The sequence below is a fragment of the Caretta caretta genome, chromosome 18 (genome assembly GCF_965140235.1).
Source record: "Caretta caretta isolate rCarCar2 chromosome 18, rCarCar1.hap1, whole genome shotgun sequence".
Lineage (NCBI taxonomy): Eukaryota > Metazoa > Chordata > Testudines > Cheloniidae > Caretta > Caretta caretta.
Window position 1 is genome coordinate 19,472,089 of NC_134223.1, and position 21,586 is coordinate 19,493,674.

Consider the following 21,586-nt stretch of genomic DNA (forward strand, 5'->3'; position numbering starts at 1 on the left):
GATCAGCACTCAAATCTGTACAGCCCTGACAGCTGACTCTTCAGCAAAACCATTATTACTTCACTGGTCCATTGTTAGGTACTTGAGAGCAGAAATGGGAAACTGAAAATTCCTCAAAAACCTGCCTTGGCATTTGTCAGTAGCGTAACAGCCTGGTTGATAGCGTGGGAGAATGAGAGGACTCTGCCGTGTATGACATCAGCAATCTAGAACATTTATTATCAAACATTCTGCCTGCATGGCATCTCCCGAAAGCAGCTTTCAGGTAGGCAGCAAATAGTTCAAAGAATGTTTGACCCTAAAATTTTAGATATCCCAGCTGTGATATTTGACAACGGATCTGGATTATGCAAGGCTGGTATTGCAGGGGACAGTGCACCGAGGTCAGTTATTACAGCAATTGTTGGTCGCTCGAAAGCCAAAGCAACGATGCTCGGCGCAGGGCAGAAGGAATTTTATGTTGGAGAAGAAGCCCAGTCCAAAAGGGGTGTCTTAAGTTTGAATTATCCAATCGACCATGGCATAGTTACGTCCTGGGATGACATGGAGCGGATCTGGAGACATGTCTACGAGTGTGAGCTGAGAATCAAAGCTAGCGACAGGCCGGTGCTGCTGACGGAGGCCCCGCTCAATCCCCTGCGGAACCGGGAAAAAATGACTGAGATCATGTTCGAGGGCTTTAAGGTGCCTGCCATGTATGTCGCAGTGCAGGCGACCTTGGCGCTCTATGCCTCAGCACGCACCACGGGGATAGTCATGGACAGTGGAGATGGCGTTACCCACACCGTGCCCGTCTACGAAGGGTACTGCTTGCCCCATGCTGTTTCTAGGTTGGATATCGCAGGCAGGGATATCACTGAATACTTCATGAGACTCCTTTTGGAAAGTGGCCACTCCTTCGTGAGCACAGCCGAGAGGGAGATCGTGAAGGACATCAAGGAGAAGCTGTGCTACGTGGCTTTAGATCCCGTCCAGGAAATGAAAGCAAAGCCGGAAGAAATCCTCAAAGAGTACAAACTGCCTGATGGAAATATCATTAAGATCGGCAATCAGCTCTTTCGAGCCCCAGAGACCCTTTTTTTGCCCGCTAACATTGGTATTGAAGCCCCCGGGGTGCACAAAATGATCTTCAACAGTGTGATGAAATGTGACATTGATGTTCGCAGGAATCTTTATGGCAATGTGCTTCTTTCCGGTGGGTCCACCCTCTTTCCTGGACTGGATGAACGGATCCTGAGGGAGATGCAGCGGCAGGTGCCCATCGGGATGGCCGTACGGATCATCGCACCGCCCGAGAGGAAGTACTGTGTGTGGATTGGGGCCTCCATCCTCACTTGCTTGTCATCTTTTAAACAAATGTGGGTCACCGTCAGTGATTACAAAGAGTTTGGTGCAGCTGTAGTTCACAGAAAATGCTTTTAAGGAGAGACTACGCAACTGAACCAGTGTCTCATTCGAATAGATGGTGCTCAAGAAATGCTCCCAAGATGTGAACCAGAAGATGCTACAGCGGTCTGTGTATTTATTGGCTGACCAAACATTACAGAAAATAAAACATTAGAAACATACCACCTTGTTCAGAATGGCTGTTGTTTTCCTATCCCCCTCAAAGGGTGCACAGTGTTCTACCACCTCCCCTATCTACTTCTTCTTGCTCCCACGTCTTCACATCCTTATTTGCACCTGTCATCCATCTGATCTCTACTCAGTGTTGGCTGGGACTCCCTTCAGAGGCACGGATGCTGTTCCTTAGCAGGCCAGAGGGGTCACCCTAAAGCAGCGGGAGCCATTCTTTCTCACCACTGACTGAATACAGTAGCCCCAAAATGCTCTTCCTCCTACCACGAAGAGAAAAAAAAAATCAAACCTAGAATTGGAGTCAGGTCTGGCTGAACCTTTCTCTCCTAATGTAGCAACACAAAGCAGGGCTGGAGAGTCATGGGGGCAGTGTGGATAGCTTATGTTTTGTTATCTTTGGTATAGCGATCCAGCTTATGGTAAACAAATGTGACGACCCTAAAAGAACATTAAGACGGAAGTTCTGCTTTCCAAATCTTTACTGTGTTGCAACTTGATCCTGCAAACATTGACCCTGATGGGACGATCCCCTTTACTGATATTACTCATGCGCATAAGCATTTGCAGAATGAGGCCTTTAGCTGCTCCAGAAAGAACAAGACTTGTGCAGTCTTGGGTGCAGCTCCCTGTAAATATTTATCTGTAAAGTGATCTCATTATCCTCCTTCCTTAAAACTCTCCTTTGCCATATTGCCTACGAAAATCTTGACAACGGATACTGCTGCCTCTTGTGCTGACTAATATTGTCTCCTTGTTTCCTTGTACCCCACCCCTCCACAGGCCGCCTATCTGTACCTATCTATTGTCTCCTGTCTCAGAGGTAGATTGGAAGCTTTTTTGGACAGGGGCCTTCTTTTTGTTCTGTGTTTGTACAGCGCCTAGCACAACGGGGTCCTGGGCCATGTCCAAGGCTCCTAGGTGCTGTGGTAATACAAATGAATAATGTTAATTAATGTTTATTTAATTAATTAATACCAAGAGAAGCCTATCTTTTCAGCACATAAAAAGGCATTTTCCTTTACACTGTCATGGTTCATAATTGTACTAATAACCCTTAGGTCGGGGATAGTCAATAGGTGGATCATGGGCCAAATCCAGACCACCAGATGCTTTTGAACAGACCCCTCCATATTTTTATTTCATTATTAATTATTATTATTATCATTTTTAATTTTTTTTTTATTCTTTGCTCTGGAGTCTGGACCTTGACCAAGAAATTTGGACAAAAATAAATGCCTATCCCTGCTCTCGGTCATTTCAGACAGTTATTGACTTTCTGGGTTTAAGGGCCCGAGTCCAGGAGGTGGGGTTTTGCTTGTTGGCACATGGACGTTTAGAGTGTGTCTACACGACAAACCCTCCTTTCCTCAAAACAAGTCTCAGAGCCTGGGCCTACAGCCTCAGGCTCACACTCTAACCGTAACTATGCAGTTGCTGCGGTCGGAGCTCAGGCTCCGAAAACCTCCCCAGGCTCTAGAGCCCGAGTTCCAGCCTGAGCCCAACTATCTGCCTTGGGGGTTTTTTGTTTGTTTTGTATAGACCCTACCCTTAGAGCCTTCTCCTTCAGAAGATGAAATCACATCAGATTTGCTGATCTTCCAATTCTGTGTACTGCTGAGTACACTGCTTAACTCACAGCTGGGCCCATCTTCTAATGGACGGATCTCTGTGCATCAGTGCCCCAGACTGGGTAGCACACATTTCACTAGGGGGCACCAGAGCAGCAGCTGGAAGAGAGAGGAGAATTTCTTCAAGGACTATATTCAGTAGGTTCACTGTACCGTATATGAACCTACTGAATATAGTCATCCTTAGGCAAAGCAAAATGATATGCTAGTGCCACAATCTTGGCTAACTTCAGAACTCAACCAAACTGTGTAGGTGGGTGGAGCGGGACGGGAGCTGGTATAATCCCCTGGAGAGACGCATATTCTGTTTGGCAAAAGTGATCAGAAAAGGATTCAGCTCATTGAAAATGAGCACTGATGTACCTAAATGTCTCAATGTTAAAAATGCTCAGAGCCTTATAAAAGCAAATGGTGCATTGCTCTCTGATTCAGTGCATTTCAAATCCTTAAAATCTATATTTTAAATTTCTTAATAATTTCCCTGATACATATGACTAGGTGAGTTAATACATTGAAAGGTTTGAATATATCTGCTTCAGTTGTAATGGCCACCAAACAATCATTATCTAGCTCATCCATTGTTGTGTGTTACAGGACTAAGCACTGGAAATGCCTTGCTTGCCACTACATGAGTGGGGATAAAAATCCTGAATCCTGGTCAAAGTTAGGAGCATCAGTCCTAGACTTTGGAGACTAGCAGAGCTTGTCATCTTGTAAAACTGAGAAGATAAGGTTGGAAGATACATCCTTAAACCTTCACAACTAAGCTTCCCAGAAGCAGCTTTTTCAGAAACTATTTAAGGTCTAGGGGGAAAGCTGAAGTGATGTTGAATCCCCAAACTTTAGATATTCCAGCTGTGATCTTTGACAATGGATCAGGGCTATGTAAAGCTGGTCTGTCAGGAGAAATTGGTCCAAGACACATCATTCCTACGGTTATTGGCTGCCCCAAAACAAAAATGTCACTGTTAGGAGCAGCTCAGAAGGACTGCCATGTGGGAGGAGAAGCCCAGCACAAACAGGATGTGTTGTCTTTGAAGTATCCCATTGAACATGGTATAGTTACATCTTGCGATGATATGGAGAAGATCTGGAAGCATATCTATGAGCATGAATTGGGACTGAAAGCCTTTGAGAGGCCCGTGCTAATGACTGAGACCTCTTTGAACCCAATGGAGAATCGAAAAAAACTGACTCAGCTGATGTTTGAACGGTTTAAGGTGCCTGCTTTCTACCTGTCTGTCCAAGCCATATTGTCCCTCTATGCCTCAGCACGCATCACAGGACTGGTCATAGACAGTGGATTTGCTGTTACCCAGACGGTACCAGTCTATGAAGGGTACTACTTACCCCATGCCGTCTCCAGGCTGGATGTTGCAGGCAGAGATATCACAGAGTTCCTCGGGAAGCTCCTTGTGGAAAGTGGGCAACGCTTTGAGAGTCTTGCTGGGAAGAAGAGTATCATAGAGGACATCAAGGAAAAGTTGTGCTACGTGGCTCCAGATCCACACAGAGAATTAGCCAAGAGGCCAGAGGAGGTCCTGAAAGAATATAAACTACCTGATGGGACTCTAGTTAGTATTGGCAGCCCACTCTTTCAAGCCCCAGAGATCCTCTTTGTGCCAGGTAGCACTGGTAACGATGCACCAGGCCTTCATAGGATGATCGCTCACAGTGTTTCAAAGTGTGACGTCAATATTCACAACACTCTCTATGGGAACATGGTGCTGTCGGGTGGTTCATCCCTCTTTCATGGCCTGGATGAGAGGATTTTTAAGGGACTAGAACACCAGGCCCCCAAAGGGGTTCCTATAAAGATCATAGCACCCACAGACAGGTGGTTTTCTGCATGGATTGGGGCTTCTGTAATTACTTCCTTGACCAGCTTCAAGCAAATGTGGATCACCGCAGCTGATTACAAGGATTTTGGACCAAACATTGTCCAAAGAAGATGTTTTTAAGAGGACTTAGGTAAATCTAGCTAGCATCCATTCAGGACAGTGGTAGTTCTTGCATTTGCACATTAAAATGAAATAATAAATTCCTTGGACAGAAGTTTGGCTTTTTCTAATTGTATAATTGGCTTCAGAGTCATGGAAATTAGAGATGGAGACCTCTGGTCTGTTCAATTCTATGGCCAGTGCAGCGTTGTTCCCTTGATTAAAGACCTTATCTTCAGTAATACAAAATAATCTGCTAAAATGATTCTTACTGCTGTTAATTTTAAAGCTTTTAAAATAAAGCAGAGTGAGAGTCTACCGCTGGGAAACTGAGGTGCAAAGGGATTACAAGTAAGTGACTTGCCCAAGATTTAGATGATGTCTGTGACAGTGCCAGGAATTAAACCTAGCTCTCCTCCATCTCCATCCAGTGCCTTAACCCTGCGGCTGGTTGGTGTGGGTGAGTGTGAGATCATCACCTACAGCAAGGAAAGCTGAGCAAGAGAGCACAATGGATATGAGAAAGATAGCGCGTTAGAGAGATCAGAGGGCGTTGAGATGACCCCGAAAGGGTCTGGGAAGCTGAGCTCATACTGAAGGTCCGGAGGGCCCAGTCATAACAGCTGCCATTCTGTGTCAGCACAATGGTCTGTCTAGCCCAGTTCCTGCTTCTGACAGTGGCTAGTACCAGAGCTTCAGGTAGATTGTGCAGAACAGGGCAATTTTGAAGTGATCCACCCTTGTCTCCCCCTCGCACAAATGCTGTGTCAGACGGTCCTGTGGACTTAATAACGATAAATACTAAGGGTGACAGGCTGCACCATTAAGAGACTCAACATGCAGCTCCTAACCCACGCACGGGCAGCCATGGAGCCCCCTTAGCATCTCCGGATCACGTGCTGCTCTATGGACTGGAGAGGCCCCGGCATAATTTAGACAGCTGGGGATCCCTGTAGGGCTGTATTTAGTAGCTCGGTTCCTGATGTGCCCCCATGCCAGTTTGTGAGGGGGCCCTCAGAGGCCAGCCTGACAGCTGTCTGCTCCAGGGGAATGCTCCGTGACCAGAGCTTTTAACGCTCAGGGTAAAACACCGGAGCAGGACTGAGCATCTCCCCCCAGGTCTTTATTGATATGATTATCATTTGTGGGCTTGATCCAAAGCCCCCTGGAGTCAATGAGAGTCTTTCCATTTAGGCCTTTGCATCAGGCCCGATGTCTGTCTGTCTGTCTGTCTGCCTTTTGTGTCTCAGAGACACATCTGGCCAGAGGAGGAAGAGAAATGAGGGTATAATAAATAGGTACAGTACAAAGCTTGTCCCAAGCCAGCTGTGGTTCTGACATGTTAGGGTTCTCAAGAAGCCCTGGGAAGCTTGGAAGCTCATTTCTGATAGATCCAAAGACTGGAAGGTCCAAAACTTCTGGAGCTTTCCTGATAACCCGGTAGCTAAGAAAAGGGACTGCAAACCTCAGAAGGGAGAGCCAAACATTTCTAATAATTCATGGTCTAAATCAACTTTAAAATGTCAACATCTCTGCTGAGGCTAGGGACAGTAGAGGTGCATAACCCAGGCTGACTAAGAGATTTTGGCTCTGCAATATGGCTTGGCTGAATTTGGTTTTTATAGTATCCAAACTGGTTTGCCACTCCTTAATATTATTTTTCCACGCTAGCCTGTGGAAATGGCTAGCAGACTAATCGCTGTGCAGCCTTCACACTCACTTTGCACTCCCAGCAGAGTTTGTGCCTTTTAGAGGCACAGTCCATCTATCCCTCTCTATATTACCCTTGGGGTGGGCAGGATGGTGCTGCACTGACCCCTAGAAGGGCCTAAGGCTATAGCCGACCATCTAGACCAGGGGAAGGTTCTTGGCTTTATTGTCATATTTAAAAGTTGCTTAGCAAGAATTTATTTTGCTGGTGAATGTAACTTTCCAGATGAACAATTTTCATTTAAACGTATCAGTGTCCAAAGTATTAACCATTCCCAGTGTTGATCCATTTGGAGAATCCTTCCTAACCTGCCAGAACAATTCCTCAGGCCAACAAATAAGGGCTCAGAAGCCCCAGCTGAGATCAGGACCCTATTGTGCTATACAGATACATAATAAGGAACTGTCACTGCCTCAAAGAGCTTTCCATATAAATTCCATGATGACAAAGTTCTGTTCCAGTGGAGATGGGTGACCTTAGAGAGGAGTGTATCTGCTGCTAATTGCTAAGTTTTATTTGCAGCTCATGGAAAATTATGGCTAACAATAATGTGTTGCCCTTGTATAGCCCCTTTCCTTTGAAGATCTCAAAGCAACTCATGCTTGCATGACTTCTTACAGTTCCTCCTGCAAAGCATCTGTTTCTCTCTCCCTCACCACAACCCATCCCCGTTTGACAAATTGGATTTTAAAATGATGTAATGTCAGAAGACACACAGAGGCATTTTTAGCAACATGTTTTTACATCACTGCTGTTTTCTGATGTTATCCATCAAAGGGCTGAATAGAGATTAAAATATATATACTCATTTTTACAAGCCTGCCATGGACACTTCCATAGCATTATAAATGTTCCAGACTTGGCTCTGAGCTCATTTACACTGATTTTAAGGAGGCACAATTCCACTCACTTCAGTAGATTTACCCCAGAGTTACAGAGTGCACCAGAGTAACTGAGATCGGTATTTAGCCAACCATGTTTGTGAGAACCAAAGATTAATTAGGGAGAGCTGGTCAGGATTTTGGGTTGACCGGCTTGGTCGTCAAAGGTTCTAGACTCATGTTGCTTATTGGAAGAAATGTAACTCAGTATCTTCTTATATATGTTATTAAAACACTTACACAAGCACAAATAAAATCAAGAAAACTTAACACCAAAGTTAAGCTACTATTAATAATAATAATTAATAATTAATAAACTTAAAATGAAGCAAGACAACTATCAAATCAAGTAATCAATAAGTCAGTCTCAACAAATCGGCCTTACCTTGATTCTTATGACTCACACACTTGCATACTCCATCCACCTTGTAGCGCCTCCCTCTAAGGTCTTTGGACAAGAAACTTGGTCCAGTCAGGTTCAAACTAGGTCAGTCTTAGCAAGCATCAATTTGGAAGACTTGTGCTTCAGTCAGCCATTCTTAAAATATTCAGTGTTTCAGAGACACTGAGCCCAACCCAACCTCCTCCCGCTCCCTCCCCAAATGGATACATTTGGGGAAACTGGCATGGACTTATCCTGGTGAAAAGGATTTGAGATGACCTTGTGTCACCAGTTTATGGGAAATTCAACACAAAAATCCTATTAAAAACAGCTGATTGGCCAGGTTCTTTTTCAACAACCAGTCACTCAACTTTCATCCAACTGCAAATGAAAAAATAAGTTTGAACAACTTATGATTCATGTCATCATTCTCACAAACAGGACAATTTATCAGGGGGTAGCCATGTTGTATATAAATCTCCCCACTGTATTTTCCACTGAATGCATCCGATTAAGTGAGCTGTAGCTCACGAAAGCTTATGCTCAAATAAATTTGTAGTCTCTAAGGTGCCACAAGTCCTCCTTTTCTTTTTGCGGATACAGACGAACATGGCTGCTACTCTGAAACCAGACAATTTATGGTAACCGTTATATTTTGGAGCTGGCAATTATTGCAAACAAGAACATTTACAGTAATCTTTCTATTTAGGAACTGGGCTGCAAGTCAAACACTTTATCTTCTGGAATAACTTTTAAAGTTACTTTAAAAGCTATCAAGATGAAACCCATGTAAGCAGTACAAGGTTTAAAATTAATTTAAGGTCTGTATACCCATATGAGCTACTTCTCTAGCATATTTTCGACTCTAGTTCCATAGGAGCCAAGCAACTGGTTTTCCACAGGTTTCTTTTTACCTCATGGAGTTATTTATGGGACTCAGAACATGGGGTTAAGTCTTCTCAAGATGTCTCCATCATCGAGGAACTAGATAGTCATGAGCAGACCAAATTTCATGTTCATTAGGCACTAACAACTGAGTTAAAACAAATATATAATATAAGCAAATGCAAGCACTAGAATCTGTCCCCATGGTATGTCATGGTTGTTGTGCCTCTGTTATAATTCACCTGAGAGATAAGAATGGCTCAGTCATAGGGAGAGAAGCAAAACTCTTCATACTGGTGACCTTCAGGGCATTCTCCCAGGCCTTTGGGAAGGGAGCAGTATTCATTAGGTGGCCATGACGAGCTGTTAGCTCAGGGGGACTCAGAGGAATGTTCCCCCTTGTGACTCTCAAGAATCTAGAATATTTAACTAGACATTCTATGTCACCTGAGCAGAAGCACAGAGCCAGAGAGAGAGCTGCCTGGAGACTGCTTCCGTCTTGCCAGAGAATGTCTGAATCCAAAATCTTAGATCTCCCCGCTGTAATTTTTGACAATGGATCTGGGCTGTGCAAAGCCGGCCTGTCGGGAGAGCAGGCACCAAGGTCAGTCATCGCTACTGTCGTCGGCTACCCCAAATCCAAAGCGATCATGTTTGGAGCTGGTCACAGGGAGTATTATGTCGGAGAAGAAGCCCAGTCCAAGAGGGGCATCCTGTCTTTTAAGTATCCAATGGAACATGGCATAGTTACATCATGGGAGGACATGGAGAAGATCTGGTGGCATTTGTTTAAGCATGAACTCAAGATGAAGCCCAGCGAGAGGCCAGTGTTACTGACCGAGGCGCCACTGAACACATTGTCGAACCGAGAAAAAATGGCCGAGATCATGTTTGAAGGTTTCCAGGTGCCTGCCATATTTGTGGCTCTGCAAGCTCTGATGGCCCTTTACGCTTCAGCCCGCACGACGGGATTAGTGCTGGACAGTGGAGATGGCGTGACCCTGACAGTCCCTGTCTACAAAGGCCACTGCTTGCTCCATGGTGTTTCCAGGCTGGATTTTGCCGGCAGAGATATTACTAAATACCTTGCTCAGCTGCTCTTGGAGACTGGATGTTCCTTCGTGAGCACGGCGGAGAAGGAAATTGTGAAGGACATCAAGGAGAAGCTGTGCTATGTGGCCGTAGAACCCAGCCAAAAAATTCAGGAAAAGCCCAAAAGGCTTGGATGGGAGTATATTCTCCCAGATGGCAATGCCATCAAGATTACAGACCAGCTGTTCAGAGCTCCTGAAACCCTTTTTGTGCCAGCTAATGCTGGCATTGAGGCACCAGGGATTGACAAAATGATCCTTCAAAGCGTTATGAAATGCGATGGAAATATCCACCCTGATATCATGAGAAATGTGGTATTGTCAGGTGGGTCGACCCTTTTCCGAGGTCTCCATGAGAGACTTCTAAAGGAGCTGCAAACTCAGAGCCCCCGTGCAATCCCTGTAAAGATCCTAGCATCCCGAGATAGGATGTACTCTGTGTGGATTGGGGCTTCCGTCCTCACCAGCTTAACATCATTTAGGGACATGTGGGTCACGAGTGAAGACTACAAGAAAATTGGACCATCTGTGCTTCAGAGAAAATGCTTCTGAGAAGACCAACCATCCAGAAAAACACAACACAAACCTGCACAGCTGGAGAGCAGCTAATAAATCATCGCAAAAATAATTGATTTGTAGTAAGTGATTTTATGGCTTGGTAAAGAAAGAGTCCTTGTTCAGTGCCTTTTTTTGCTATCCAGCATGCTGGTTTTAATTCTATAAATGTGTTGATCCTTGCTGGAACTGAAAATAGTTTGTCGGACTTTTAAACTCAGAGAACAAGCCACCTCCATCGTATGTCTGGGAGGGCTGGCTCACTGCCCTTCACCGTAAGCTACCAAAAGGTAGAGAGAGACCGCTGATGGAAAAATAGAGGGCTCTGGTGTACTGCTGACCCTTTGCTATGGCATTGGAAGTCTCTTGTGGTAGCCATGGTGAGCCTGGAAGAAGCCCAGAAAGAGATGAGCTTTTAAGTTTGTTTTTCTATATGAAATGAAAAGAAGTTGGTGGAGTTGTTAAAGGAAGGGCCTGGGAATTAGCGTTCCTATATTCTATTCCAAGCTATGCCGTTGATTAGCCACACAACACCAGGCTAATCACTTCACCCCCACTGTGCCTCAGTTTACCTCTCTGTGGTTTACCCCTCTATTCAAATAACTTTCTACAGCACAAAGATGATGTGATGCTTAATTAAAATATGCAAAGTAATCTGAGATCCTTGGGTGAAAGGTGTTGATTTCTGGTTATTGGGTTTGTTTGTTTTTCATGAGATCCCCTGACAAGTTTTGCAGAGTCAGGAGCTTGGATGAAGTTCAAATATCCACACTTTTAGGTACCTGTCTAAACAGGAGAGCCACTACACAGAACCTATCTCTATATTCAAGTCCTCCTTCCAACTGCCCACCGCCCGTCATAACTACTGCAGCAGATCCTCAACTGGTGTGAGTTGTGTTAGCTGTAGGTGAGGGGTGACTGTCCAAAGTAGGTTTCAGTGTTAGCAGTTGTGCCCCCTACCCCAGCAGCCCTTCTCCCCTAATGTGCAACTACTCGACTCCTTGGAGAAAGGTCTTGCAGAGACTGGTCTAGATGATTCAGTTAAACAGAAGGGAAGGTTCTTCTGCTCACCTCAAGGTGACCTTCCTTTGCACAAGGTATGGCTCTGCTCCACTGTTCCTCCTACAGTTCTGACTCCAGCCTCTCTTCAGCTGGCACCGCCTATTGTGCCGAATGCTGCGATGGTTTCACCACATTGGAGAGTTGACCACAGGGCCTGGGGTGAGACCCACCTAAAGGCATTTTCGCTTGTGAACACAGCTAAAGGGTTGAACCAAAGAACTCCCGAGGTAAAAGTTTAGTGGTTTAATTCGCAGCATCACCTAGCCCCTAAGGGCTGAGATTGCTGAGATTTATGTTACTCCATTAAGTTAATGTACATGCTCAGAGTGCTTGCAGAGCTGTTATGAAATCTGATTCACGATCTTAAATCTTTGTTCTATTACAGTATGTTACCTTTTAGCAGCCCACTGGAAATGTGTAAACAAACGAGGTACAACTGTAGACAGTTTAAATATTTTACAGCTCACTGACTTCCATATGAGAAGGGATTTACAGTAACTTAAGTGTTCAGACTCCTGCTCCAATAATCCAATGCAGATAAAAATGCAAAACACATCGCCCTGGAAAGCATGGGAAATCTGACAGAATGGAGCACCTCATGGTTGTTGTCGGCATGGGAAAAACAAAGAGAACCATTTCCTTGCCAACCCAGAGCCAGCAACACAATCACATTCCATTAACAGAGAAAGTGAAGAACTCACAGACATCAGTACACTCCTTTAATAACGTTTCACACCTAGCGGGCCAGAGAGTTAGCGAGTGTAAACCAGTGGGAGTGATGGCCATTTACATCAGTTGAGGATCTGGCCCACAGTATCTAGCTCCTTTTATATGAGGCTCTCAAGCCCTTATTAAAGTCACATGACTCCCAACCTGTGAAGTGGGCCTTGCTGATTCCATTTTACTGATGAGACGTGACTGGCTCACACAGCAAAACTGTAGCCGAGCTGCATATGGGACCCAGGAGTCCAGACTCCGAATCAGTTTCTTTAACTGCTGGCCGACACTGATCTTCAAAGGGACCAGGTTTCCACTCTGTAGTGCTCACCTGGAATTGCTGACCTACCCTTATTTCATTTTTACTGTAAGAAAGCCTTGGGTCTTTTGCCTTAAGTGTCTTGAAGTAGCACCCTCCTCCCAGCCCTGGGACTGCAACTCCGAAGCCATGACAGTTACCTTAATCCAGTCCTGCCTGTGCTATACCTTGCCTCTGGATAGCTAGAGAACATCATTCACCAAGGCCGTGAGTCTTCCCAGCACCAAGAGAGGAAGGATGGTCTTGTGATTTACACCCTGCATTGGGACTCAGGAGATCTGGGTGTAATTCCTGGCTCTGCCACAGCTGCCTTGTTCAACTTTGAGCAAGCGACTTAATCTCTGCATGCCTCAGTGCCTGACCTGTAAAATGTGGATCATGCTATTTCCTGTGACTCACTTGTCGAGTTAGCTTGTAAACGCTTTGGGGCAGGGACCATCTCGTATTATGTACAGCACCTAGCGCAATGCAGTCCTGATTTTGGATGGGGCCACTAGGTTCTGCCATAATAAATCTTTCACCAGCACAAAAATTGACTTTAAACTAGAGATGTGGCTGTGTGGGAGAACCTGTGCCCACATCCCCAGGCCCGTGGGTCATCAAGAAATAAATACCATCATTTGAGAAGATGACACTGGGCTGTATAAACATATCTACTTGCTACTGTTAATTCTCTCCCCCCACATCTAGCTTAGCTTCCAACCTAGCAACAGTGCCTTCTTTTCTTTTAAATGTCAATTCATCATTTTATACATTTCCTGAGCTGAACAAATCTAAAGGTTTTATTGCCCATGTGTATCCGATCATGTCAGGCTGGGACAATGCAGACTGAGTACCCAAAACAATGTGGTTATTCTCACCTGCCTATTGCTGGCTGCAAGCTCTTGAGAAATGTAGGAGAGCTGCCCTCTCTCCCCCCACCCCATTATCACATGCACAGAAAAAGGTTTGGGCTCAAACCTGCACTAGACACATCATAATTTTCTCTTTTATTCCAGTAGCCTGGTTCCTTCCCCCTTCCCCTTTTCAGCAGTGTGAAAACTCTGATGTAAAAAAAGAGGTGACCACACTCCTATTCCTCTTACAGGTAGTGAGACATTAAGGGGTGCCAGCAGGCAGCTTATGCTTAAAGCAGGAAGTGAAGGACCTTAAGCCAGGTAGATAGCGTTCCAGCTGAGTCTATTTCAGAAAGATCTGGGGGAAAAAGCTTGAGTGGAGGGAACCAGGGCAGAGAGAGAACAGGCCCATGCACAATCTGGTACATGCTAGCAGGAAAAAAGAATTGTTCTTAGGCACATGGGTCTGATACCTGGAGCAGTTCCTGTGGTCCACCTAGCCGAGTGTCCTGTCTCTGACAGTAGCCTTACTAGATATGTCAGAAGAAGGTGTAAGAACCCCTCCCTAGGCAGAGAGATGCCCTCATGAACCAGGTCTGAAAGTGATCCCTTACAAAGTGTTGGAGAGAAGGGGAATATTGCCAGTAGAGGCAGAAAAATATCTGGCCTCAATTTCCTCCCCCTCTAAATGGATATAGTTCCATCAACTTCATTTACTCCAGTAGAGAGTTTGGCCCAGCTGCCTTCATTTTTGACCTTTGTGCGGCTGGGAGTGCATTTGGCTGTGAGGAATTTGACGGTAAAGGGTTAAGAATGTTCCTGTGTTTTGCCCTGCAGAGGTGTTGCTAAGTTAAGTACTATGTTCCTCTTGTTGAGAGAAGTTCTGTATTCCTTACATATACACAGCCTGAGTTTTATTAAGCTGTTCCACACAAGTATGATTTTTTTTTTTATTTGGAAAACTTCAGAGGGCCCTTTTTTCACACACACTAAAGTTAGCTTTGCTGAGATTCATTAGCCTCCTTTCCCCCAGTGTGGAAACGGATACCTCTCAGTTATGCAGCTTTGAGGTGCACAGCTCTGAAAAGCAGCAGAGGCAGCCAAAAAAAGCATTGTTCTGAGCTTAGACGTGTAAAATATTCATATTCAATAATAAGAATAAAAAAAACTTAATAAAAATTTCATAAAGGAAAATAGGCATTGTCACTCGGTTCCCAGGGTTGTAGCAGCAGCAACTTCCAGGCCACAATGTTACTTGGGGTTTGAATGTTTTTTTCCACTCCGTTAATGCAGAACAATTCATTTGTAAAGGCCCAGATTTTTAGAAGTGGCCTCAGATTTTAGGTACCCAACGTGAGCCCGATTTCCCTAAGGGCAGCGCACCTGTGACTCGGATTTAAGGCAGTGGGATCTGCACCAGGTGCTCAGACCTTCCAAAGCAAAGACCTATAAGAGTTCTTTTTAGTTTCTTCTTATTTATATTTTAACAGCACCTGCATGCCCCAGCTGAGATCAGGACCCCTTCATGCTGGACATACCCTCAGCAAGACTGCCCCTGTCTCAAAGCGCTTTCAGTCTAAACAGACAAAGGGCAGAAGTACAGAAGGAACTAAGAGACTTGCCCAAGGCTTATGTGAAGTCTGTGGTAGTGGCAGGAGATGAACCTGGATTTTCTGCCTCCCCATACCATGCCCTAACCACCCGATCATCCTTCCTCTGCGTGTGTGTGTACAAAACCATTTCAGATGATTAGAGGAAAGTGGAGAGAGACAGAACAATGGGTGGGCCTGGGGGAAGTGGAGAGTGAGAGCATGGGAGGGATCAGAGGAAGTTGAGATGACATCACAATCCGGGCCTGGGAAAGTGAGAGATCGTCTTGAAGGTCTGAAGGCCCTGTGCCATGAATACTTTCTCACACAAATTGTCTCACTAAATACTTAGGGTGAGCTTCTGGGTGAGCCCCTACAAGACTCAACATAGAATTCATAGCACTGGCAGAGCGGGACCACACGGGTTTCCAAGCCAACTTAGCTCCTCCTGACTATGGGGTGCTTTGGGGGCTGACAGAACTCTAGTGCAGCTTTGACAGTCCAAAGGGCGTAAGTTACTGTCGCCTCTCTGGGCTGTCCCCTGGGCTGCAGGTGCTGTCCAAAATCTTCACGGTAGGTGGCGGGGAGGGTCTGCAGAAAGCAATCTTACTGTGCAACCTTGTTCTTCCTACATTGGGGGAATCCTCTCCCACTGGGCTTTTCAGGCTCCTCTTGTCCTTTTACCCAGTGTAACCATAGAGCAGGGGTGAGGCTTGCATCTGTAGTGCTTATTTTAGTGCTTCGGAAAGTTGTGTAGTACTCTTACCCCTGCTTTACAGATGAGAAATCTGAGGTGCCGAGAGGTTACGTGAGTTGCACCAGGTCACACTGCCCTGGCCTGACCCAATGCACATTGATGTCAGAGTTTTACATCTTTCCATGGATTTCAGTAAGCTTTGCCACACATCCCTAGTCTATGGCCGACCTGGGAATGCACCTCAGATCCTATCTGCTGCCTCATGTGAGCTGGGATAACTTGCATGTGTAAGCGTTTGTAGAATCAGGTCCTGAGAACCCAGCAGCAGTGGAGAATGTTAAGGCAATGCTATAAATATTGTCCAAAAAAAGAGAACTAAGGAGCAAGCAGAAAGGTTCTGAATTTAAAATTATTGCGCCTGACAGTGAAATATTATGAAGATATATGGGAGTAAAGAATGAGAAACTCCAAAACAACCAATGCTTGAGATGTTTCTTTTATCTAAAATATAGCTGGCTAAATGTTTCACATAGAACAAGTCCCAGGGAACATAAATCAGGGGATGTAAGTTGTTTTATAAAGACCTCAAAATATAAGTTCTTTACCTCCCACATTTTTAGACCAAATATTTTAACTGGAAAAGTATGTGAGACAATAAGCGTGCATATTACATAAGTCTTTAATGATGGCTCTTACCAAGCTGCTTTGTTCCATGCCCATGGTTTAGTGGTTATATACAAGGAAAATAATTTTTTTTAAAAAAGCACTGCAGAAAACATTGATGGTGGAAACATTGTGAACTTGAGTGACAGTTTGAAAACAAGAAATGTGTTGTGACGCTGTCTGTCACCTCTCTGAAGCTGTGTTGGGGGTGGGTGTAGAGAGAGAAGCAACGTAACTGTGCATTCCCTGTGCAGACTTCATGAAATACAGCCTCTGGGGAATGCCAAATATTAGCCCTGGGACTGGACTTTCTGTAGAATTAAGTATCTCCTCTGATTTTGGAGGAAAAATCCACACTTGGCTTTTGCTTCCACCATATTCGCTGTTATTGGACACAGGGCGTTTTTCTTCCTGAATTACGCTTTTGATCCCCAGCTTAGTTCATATATAGGAAACAGAATTAGCTCACTGCAATAGTAAAGGTTGTAACAATCAACCCACTGGGGCCCAGACTCCGTTCTGAAGGAGAACAGCGTAAAAAGAGAGAGAGGAACTGGTATGGCTCTGCTGTGCAAAGAGGCAGGTTTCACGCATGGGTTTTGCACACTCCTACATGCCAAAGAACTGTCCAGCATGGGAGCACTTAGCTGTGTTAGAATAGGGAGGAGGCAGGGGATCCAGATGACAGAAACTGCAAAGGAGAAGTCTCTTGTGCTAAGAGTGGCAAGATTGGGTAGAGTGGGCGAGAAGAGACCATTGCTAGGTGAGTAGACAAGGGGATATAGAGACAGAAGGTTAGTAAGGTCAGCTGGAGAGAGTCTGTGGTGGGTTTTAGCAACAAGGAGAGTGGGTTCCTGCCTGCGGGAGCAATGCAATTGTCTGGGGCTGCAGAATGATACGGTTGCTGAATTGAGATTAGACGCTATCTAAATCTTCCTAAAAGGCTCCTCGTTTTTTCTGTCTGATATTTCTGTGGCTGTGGTTTCTGCAAACGCAAACAGTAACATGGGGACACGTCTCTCCCTTTTGCGAGGCTCCCTGATAAATCCTTTTTCTGTCTCTGTAACACTTGGCCGCACTTTCTTAATTTCATATTTTTTAAGGCTCACATAATGGGAATGTGCTGAGCAGTGTGAATCTGACTTGGGAAGTCAGCCGACCAGGGGGTGTCCATCTGTGGGCCCCAGGAATTCCAGCAGGTTTTCTCCCCACCCATCAGAATCAGCTTGGATTTGGTATTGTCTCATTTTGCTATCTGCTTTATTCCGGTGTCTGAGAAGGGAGGATGTCCTGAAGCCTTCACATGGCTTGCCACATGAAACCACTTCCTCGCTATCCAAAAGTTTAGAACATCAGTCTTAATTTGTCTGGCCCTCGGTGCTGCACACTTGCAGAACTTGAGAATTTACTGCTTGTTTTTGCAATGAATCTCTCTCACCAGAGTAAGGGGGAAATCTATGGTGCTCAAACTTTTCTCTCACTCTGGTTCTTGAAACATTTTAGATCAAACACAACTCTGACTAATAACAGTGTCTCAGGCCAGGTCTTGCTCTAGAAACTTTTGCTGACATAGTAATGTCAGTTATAGGTGTGATATTTTTTTTTATCCACAGATAGTAGGTCAGATTCTGATCTCAGTTACACCAGTGTAAATCCATTCCATTCTTTGGATTACGCTAGATTTACACTGATATAACTGAGATCAGAATCTGTTACAGGAGTGCTCTATATCTCTATGTAGGTAAATAGTTAATTAATGGATAAAGTGTTAAGAAATGGCACTCAGGAATATGCAGCATAGTTCCTGGACTTTGTAGACCAGGAACTTCTTGTTGTGCAGCTGTTATATCAGCTCTCAACAGATGGTTCCAGCTGATGAGATGATAGCTGTATTCTGGGATGGATGAACTGTGATGTCAAAACCAGAGGAGGATGGTCCAGTGGTTGGCAACTAGCTGGAGGCTTTGGTTCAAGTTCCATCTTGCCAGGGCCAGATTGTGAACACCTTGCTCAGTGGGAGGAGGACAAATGGTGCCCCATGAGCTGATGGGATTACTTGCCCTCTGGTGGGAGGAAGGAGTTAGCAGTCTGTACAAATCAGGAACCCGGATAGCATGGAGTGCAGGGAGTTGCCTAAAACAGTGTGAGTATGTCCCAGCATGCCTGGCTGAGACCATTCCAATTCAGCGGCTAATATACCTCTGGCTTTTGGCTCCAATCTTCCACTCCCCACAGAGTCCCCAGTCCTGTAACTTGTTATTGTCAGGCAGATACCTACATTGCATGAAGTCCCACAGAAGCCAACAAGGCTCCATGGAGATGCAGGGGTCAGCCCGCTCACCGAGTCAATTTCAGGATTGGGGCCTGAAGGCCACTGAAATCGGTAAGAGTTTTAATCTGAATAAGGAGCACAGGATCCGGCCCATATATGTAATTAGCTCTCCCCAAATTAAATAATCTTACTTAATGAAGTAAAGAGCCTTCGTTAAAAATGTGCTCTGAAATGTTCAGCACTGAAGCTAGTTCCACTGGTTTGATTTATGCATGTTAGATTTATTTTCAGTTTATACATGAAGAACTGTGTACATGTCATAAGCAACCAAATGGGTGGGATTTTTTCCCCGGAAGCCACATATGTGGATTAAAACCACCAATATTTCATTAAATTGCCTCATAATTTTTTTTTCACGAGAATGTCACCAAATTTCTAACCTGCTCCAGTTGGCACCAGCTCACATCCAAGCTCTAATATCAGTGGAGTTTGTAAAGTTTCCAGTTTTTCTGATGAGAAATTACATGAAACCAAAATAATTCTTTCCATGGGGGATTTCACTGCCACTTTTGTTTCTAATATTCTGCCTCCTGGATGAGAAACCCTTTCTTGGGCATCTGTTTCTTCACTGGCTGTATTAGCTACCACTATTTACAGTACATAGGCATCAACCCATCATTTCATTTCTAAAGGAACCTGATTGCCTAAATGGAGTATCCAAAATCTGATTCTGGCTGTATGTTCCCGGACAATTAATTGCAGATGGGCTCTCCAATATAGTTGCACAAATCCCCTTAAATATTTCTAGTGACTGGAATGCAATTTGAGACATGCCCTAGGTAGTCAAATAAATATCCTTCATAGAGAACTGGCTGTGGATAATTAAAGTGACGCTCTTCTTCTGGATAGTTATATTGCTAATGATCTACAAAATCTGGACCAAATGTCTGCTGCTTGGATTTTGTTTCTTCTTTTCAAGTACCAAAGAGTGCTTCAGGCATTTTTTGGCAATGGTTTTAGAGCAGGAAAATAGGAAATGAACTGGAAAATTTGAAGACTACAGCAAACAAGAAAATTCTGGAAGGAACACATTATATAGAACCACCCTGGCCATTAATAATATGGAAAGATTTCATTAAGAACAGAAAAGCAAAAAGAAAGTACTGTCAGTATCACGCCACACCGGAATTCTGCCGCGGTCTAACTTGCAGAATGAGTTATTCTGAGGCCTGGCTGCCAGTGCAGGCGGTGGCCACTGCACTGAAAATTCCACTTCTCAAAAAGAAAAGAAAAAGTCAGAACTTTCTAATGCGGGGCAACTGGAATTTTTAAACAATCATGCCAAGGCTGGTTTCCTGTGCCCTGAGTCCAGATAAGTGGATTTTTCTAAATGGTTTTGTTGTGGCAGGATTTATTGGGCCTGGTTCATTCTTACCCTCGTGCAGGGACTGGTGTGTGTGTGTGTGTGTGTGTGTGGGTGTGTGTGTGTTCCTTTTAGTGACTGCAGAATGATTTCTTTGGATGGAAGGTGCCATGATGATCATTGCTCAGATAGGATCTGCTCCAATTAATTGCAAAAGAAGCAACCTCCCAAACTGCTTTTCTGTATGCGTCCCTCCAAAGGCCGGACTTCTGGAGGTGCCAGTATACAGTAAACAAGCTACGTGAAACTCCTGATATAAAAATGAAATGAAGTGCACCACAGATCGATTTCACTGTATTTAATCATTTATTTATTTATTTACGTGTTTATTTGTAGGCAAACAGACTCCATTAACCGTTCAACGACAGGACACCTTCTGTGCCATGGTGCATGGTCTGCAATGGGCCGTTAGATGAGCGGCATCAGGACGCAAAGGTGATTGTAGTTCAAATATAGGACAAGAAGCTAGAATTCTGTCCTGTGTTCTTTTCCCCACTGTCCCAATGAGTCATTATTTGGCCTTTGGAAAGTCAATTAACCTGTCTATACATCAGTTTCTCCATCTGTGAAAGAAGGTGACCAATATTCACAATAGCCTTCCACAATAGTGGAGCTGAGAGGCTTCATTGTTAATTAGAGCTCAATTTGGAAGGGTGCTGGATGCCCCATTATTAATAATTATTATTTTGTATTATGGCAGCACTTACGGCTCCAGCTAAAATCAGTGTCCCCCTGTTCTAGACAGCGCGCAAACATCCAGCAAGAGAGAGTCTCTTCTTCAAAAAGCCCAAAGCCTACATGAACAAGACAGACAAAAAATGGGGAACTGGTGCACAGATAGGAGATCTGGGGTCAATTCTGCATTCTGCCATACACTCCCTGTGAGACCTTGATCTGAGTCCCAGTCCAGTGCCTTAATCCCAAGGCCATCCTTCTGCCTCTTATTGGAAACTTCCATTGAAGGTAAAAGGCAAGATTAATTTTATAGACACCAGCAGGAGCCAGGCTCTGGACCCTGCATGCTGGAAAGTCTGCCTGGCTAGCAAGGATTAGGGGCAGCTGCCCACAACCCCCACTCTGTTGGAGCAGGGAGCCTAACACCAGCTAAGGTAGCCTACAGATCAGGAGGACTGGCTGGAGAAGGGGCAGATCAGCCTGGCCAGGAGATGTGCAGATTCTGGAGCCCTAGTGAGATTCTAAAGCTGCTCTTTCTTCACAGGCAAAGGGTGGGAGATGAGTTTTTGTCCCTCCGCCCACTGTTTGTTGAGGATGCTCAGCACCTCACAGGTTCAGGCTGGGTGTACATGTAGGAAAGGGAAATCCAGTGGGAAAGTAAAGCAAAAGGGGAAGCGGCAGG

At 44.8% G+C, this 21,586-nt stretch overlaps 3 protein-coding genes across 3 annotated transcripts; all 3 read left to right on the plus strand.

The window, feature by feature from the left end:
• Positions 1-288: 288 nt before the first annotated feature.
• Positions 289-1,422, plus strand: LOC125624405 (actin-like). Its single transcript, XM_048825067.2, has one exon. The coding sequence runs from the start codon at positions 289-291 to the stop codon at positions 1,420-1,422; it is 1,134 nt and encodes a 377-aa protein (XP_048681024.1).
• A 2,608-nt stretch (positions 1,423-4,030) lies between these two features.
• Positions 4,031-5,167, plus strand: LOC125624411 (actin-related protein T2-like). The gene has a single exon (XM_048825077.2). The coding sequence runs from the start codon at positions 4,031-4,033 to the stop codon at positions 5,165-5,167; it is 1,137 nt and encodes a 378-aa protein (XP_048681034.1).
• A 4,347-nt stretch (positions 5,168-9,514) lies between these two features.
• On the plus strand, positions 9,515-10,648 carry LOC125624408 (uncharacterized). The gene has a single exon (XM_048825073.1). The coding sequence runs from the start codon at positions 9,515-9,517 to the stop codon at positions 10,646-10,648; it is 1,134 nt and encodes a 377-aa protein (XP_048681030.1).
• Positions 10,649-21,586: the final 10,938 nt, after the last annotated feature.